Genomic DNA, 5,000 nt, shown 5'->3' on the forward strand with positions numbered 1-5,000 from the left:
GTAGACAGACTTCCACACTGTCAAACTACTGCTGAGGAAACAACACAGGTAGACAGACAGGTAGAGAGACAGACAGGTAGACAGACTTCCACACTGTCAAACTACTGCTGAGGAAACAACACAGGTAGACAGACAGGTAGAGAGACAGACAGGTAGACAGACAGACAGGTAGACAGACTTCCACACTGTCAAACTACTGCTGAGGAAACAACACAGGTAGACAGACAGGTAGAGAGACAGACAGGTAGACAGACAGACAGGTAGACAGACTTCCACACTGTCAAACTACTGCTGAGGAAACAACACAGGTAGACAGACAGGTAGAGAGACAGACAGGTAGACAGACTTCCACACTGTCAAACTACTGCTGAGGAAACAACACAGGTAGACAGACAGGTAGAGAGACAGACAGGTAGACAGACTTCCACACTGTCAAACTACTGCTGAGGAAACAACACAGGTAGACAGACAGGTAGAGAGACAGACAGGTAGACAGACTTCCACACTGTCAAACTACTGCTGAGGAAACAACACAGGTAGACAGACAGGTAGAGAGACAGACAGGTAGACAGACTTCCACACTGTCAAACTACTGCTGAGGAAACAACACAGGTAGACAGACAGGTAGAGAGACAGACAGGTAGACAGACTTCCACACTGTCAAACTACTGCTGAGGAAACAACACAGGTAGACAGACAGGTAGAGAGACAGACAGGTAGACAGACAGACAGGTAGACAGACTTCCACACTGTCAAACTACTGCTGAGGAAACAACACAGGTAGACAGACAGGTAGAGAGACAGACAGGTAGACAGACAGACAGGTAGACAGACTTCCACACTGTCAAACTACTGCTGAGGAAACAACACAGGTAGACAGACAGGTAGAGAGACAGACAGGTAGAGAGACAGACAGGTGGACAGACTTCCACACTGTCAAACTACTGCTGAGGAAACAACACAGGTAGACAGACAGGTAGACAGACAGGTAGAGAGACAGACAGGTAGACAGACTTCCACACTGTCAAACTACTGCTGAGGAAACAACACAGGTAGACAGACAGGTAGAGAGACAGACAGGCTGACAGACAGACAGGTCCACTGACTAGTTAAATGTAGATGAAAGACTTGCTATCTGTCTCACTTTCTTACATTTACAGACCTGAGGACACTTTCTTTAAGATTTACTTTCTTTGTCTGTCTGTCTGTCTGTCTGTCTCTCCACCTGTCTCTCTCTCCACCTGTCTGTCCCTCCACCTGTCCTTCTCTCCACCTGTCTTTCCCTCCACCTGTCTGTCTCTCCACCTGTCTCTCTCCCTCCACCTGTCTCTCCCTCCACCTGTCTCTCTCTCCACCTGTCTCACCCTCCACCTGTCTCTCCCTCCACCTGTCCTTCTCTCCACCTGTCTGTCTCTCCACCTGTCTCTCCCTCCACCTGTCTGTCTCTCCACCTGTCTGTCTCTCCCTCCACCTGTCTGTCTCTCCCTCCACCTGTCTCTCCCTCCACCTGTCTGTCTCTCCACCTGTCTGTCTCTCCCTCCACCTGTCTCTCCCTCCACCTGTCTGTCTCTCCACCTGTCTGTCTCTCCCTCCACCTGTCTCTCCCTCCACCTGTCTGTCTCTCTCTCCACCTGTCTCTCCCTCCACCTGTCTCTCCCTCCACCTGTCTGTCTCTCTCTCTCCACCTGTCTGTCTCTCCACCTGTCTGTCTCTCCCTCCACCTGTCTCTCCCTCCACCTGTCTCTCCCTCCACCTGTCTCTCTCTCCACCTGTCTCACCCTCCACCTGTCTCTCCCTCCACCTGTCCTTCTCTCCACCTGTCTCTCTCTCCACCTGTCTGTCTCTCCACCTGTCTCTCCCTCCACCTGTCTGTCTCTCCACCTGTCTGTCTCTCCCTCCACCTGTCTGTCTCTCCACCTTTCTGTCTCTCCCTCCACCTGTCTCTCCCTCCACCTGTCTGTCTCTCCACCTGTCTGTCTCTCCCTCCACCTGTCTCTCCCTCCACCTGTCTGTCTCTCCACCTGTCTGTCTCCCTCCACCTGTCTGTCTCTCTCTCCACCTGTCTGTCTCTCTCTCTCCACCTGTCTCTCCCTCCACCTGTCTCTCCCTCCACCTGTCTGTCTCTCTCTCCACCTGTCTGTCTCTCCACCTGTCTGTCTCTCCCTCCACCTGTCTCTCCCTCCACCTGTCTGTCTCTCTCTCCACCTGTCTGTCTCTCCACCTGTCTGTCTCTCCCTCCACCTGTCTGTCTCTCTCTCCACCTGTCTGTCTCTCCACCTGTCTGTCTCTCCCTCCACCTGTCTGTCTCTCTCTCCACCTGTCTCTCCCTCCACCTGTCTGTCTCTCCCTCCACCTGTCTGTCTCTCTCTCCACCTGTCTGTCTCTCCACCTGTCTGTCTCTCCCTCCACCTGTCTGTCTCTCCCTCCACCTGTCTCTCTCTCCACCTGTCTGTCTCTCCACCTGTCTGTCTCTCAGGGGTTATGGCTCTAACATCCTGGACAACCTTCTGTCCCGGATGGAGCAGTACGCCAACAACCTGGAGGAGCTGGTGGAGGAGCGGACTCAGGCTTATCATGAGGAGAAACGCAAGGCTGAGGCCCTGCTGTACCAGATCCTGCCCCAGTGAGTACTACTGCAGTACTGCACAGTACTACACAGTACTGCTGTACCAGATCCTGCCCCAGTGAGTACTGCAGTACTACACAGTACTACACAGTACTGCTGTACCAGATCCTGCCCCAGTGAGTACTACTGCAGTACTACACACTACTACACAGTACTACACAGTACTACACAGTACTGCTGTACCAGATCCTGCCCCAGTGAGTACTACTGCAGTACTGCACAGTACTACACAGTACTACACAGTACTGCTGTACCAGATCCTGCCCCAGTGAGTACTACTGCAGTACTACACACTACTACACAGTACTACACAGTACTACACAGTACTGCTGTACCAGATCCTGCCCCAGTGAGTACTACTGCAGTACTACACAGTACTACACAGTACTACACAGTACTGCTGTACCAGATCCTGCCTCAGTGAGTACTACTGCAGTACTGCACAGTACTACACAGTACTACACAGTACTGCTGTACCAGATCCTGCCCCAGTGAGTACTACTGCAGTACTACACAGTACTACACAGTACTACACAGTACTGCTGTACCAGATCCTGCCCCAGTGAGTACTACTGCAGTACTACACACTACTACACAGTACTACACAGTACTGCTGTACCAGATCCTGCCCCAGTGAGTACTGCAGTACTACACAGTACTACACAGTACTGCTGTACCAGATCCTGCCCCAGTGAGTACTACTGCAGTACTACACAGTACTACACAGTACTACACAGTACTGCTGTACCAGATCCTGCCCCAGTGAGTACTACTGCAGTACTGCACAGTACTACACAGTACTACACAGTACTACACAGTACTGCTGTACCAGATCCTGCCCCAGTGAGTACTACACAGTACTACACAATACTACACAGTACTACACAGTGCTGCTGTACCAGATCCTGCCCCAGTGAGTACTACACAGTACTACACAGTACTACACAGTACTGCTGTACCAGATCCTGCCCCAGTGAGTACTACACAGTACTACACAGTACTACACAGTACTACACAGTACTGCTGTACCAGATCCTGCCCCAGTGAGTACTACACAGTACTACACAGTACTACACAGTACTGCTGTACCAGATCCTGCCCCAGTGAGTACTACTGCAGTACTACACACTACTACACAGTACTGCTGTTACCTGCTCTAGCAGATACTACCATAGTGAGTACTGCAGTACTAAACACGGAGTACTACACAGTACTACAACCACACTACAAATACTACTAGTGCTACTTTACAGTTTTTTTCGATTGCTAACATGCATTGGTCAAACTGAAGTCACATGGTCAAAACTGAAGTCACATGGTCAAACTGAAGTCACATGGTCAAACTGAAGTCACATGGTCAAACTGAAGTCACATGGTCAAACTGAAGTCACATGGTCAAACTGAAGTCACATGGTCAGAACTCTTCACACAGTCAGCGAAACAGAAGTCTATGTGACCAAACTGTGAATCAGTGTGTGTGTGTGTGTGTGTGTTTCTCTGTGTGTGTGTGTGTGTGTGTGTGTGTGTGTGTGTGTGTGTGTGTGTGTGTGTGTGTGTTTCTCTCTCTGTGTGTGTGTGTGTGTGTGTGTGTGTTTCTCTGTGTGTGTGTGTGTGTGTGTGTGTTTCTCTCTGTGTGTGTGTGTGTGTGTGTGTGTGTGTGTGTGTGTGTGTGTGTGTGTGTGTGTTTCTCTGTGTGTGTGTGTGTGTGTGTTGCAGCTCAGTAGCAGAGCAGCTGAAGCGAGGAGAGACGGTTCAGGCTGAAGCTTTTGACTCTGTGACCATTTACTTCAGTGACATCGTGGGTTTCACCGCTCTGTCTGCTGAGAGCACGCCACTGCAGGTCAGTGGAACCCAGTAGAACCCAGTAGAACCCAGCTGGAGGTCAGTGGAACCCAGTAGAACCCAGCTGCAGGTCAGTGGAACCCAGTAGAACCCAGCTGCAGGTCAGTGGAACCCAGTAGAACCCAGCTGCAGGTCAGTGGAACCCAGTAGAACCCAGTAGAACCCAGCTGCAGGTCAGTGGAACCCAGTAGAACCCTGTAGAACCCAGCTGCAGGTCAGTGGAACCCAGTAGAACTCAGCTGCAGGTCAGTGGAACCCAGTAGAACCCAGTAGAACCCAGCTGCAGGTCAGTGGAACCCAGTAGAACCCTGTAGAACCCAGCTGCAGGTCAGTGGAACCCAGTAGAACCCAGTAGAACCCAGCTGCAGGTCAGTGGAACCCAGTAGAACCCAGCTGCAGGTCAGTGGAACCCAGTAGAACCCAGCAGAACCCAGCTGCAGGTCAGTGGAACCCAGTAGAACCCAGCTGCAGGTCAGTGGAACCCAGTAGAACCCAGTAGAACCCAGCTGCAGGTCAGTGGAACCCAGTAGAA

At 51.3% G+C, this 5,000-nt stretch overlaps 1 protein-coding gene across 1 annotated transcript in view; it reads left to right on the plus strand.

The window, feature by feature from the left end:
• LOC139667967 (atrial natriuretic peptide receptor 1-like) overlaps positions 1–5,000 on the plus strand; it is a gene marked incomplete at its 5' end in the record, with an annotated part of 27,396 nt that overhangs the window by 18,849 nt on the left and 3,547 nt on the right. Inside the window, 2 exon segments of the mRNA XM_071547438.1 lie at positions 2,477–2,623; positions 4,343–4,466. Coding sequence (XP_071403539.1) covers positions 2,477–2,623; positions 4,343–4,466 — 271 coding nt within the window.

The sequence above is a fragment of the Centroberyx affinis genome, unplaced genomic scaffold, assembly GCF_046629955.1.
Source record: "Centroberyx affinis isolate AG114_WGS23_722 - 3 ecotype Tasmania unplaced genomic scaffold, CSIRO-AGI_Caff_v1 ptg005914l_1, whole genome shotgun sequence".
In the NCBI taxonomy this organism is placed as follows: domain Eukaryota; kingdom Metazoa; phylum Chordata; class Actinopteri; order Beryciformes; family Berycidae; genus Centroberyx; species Centroberyx affinis.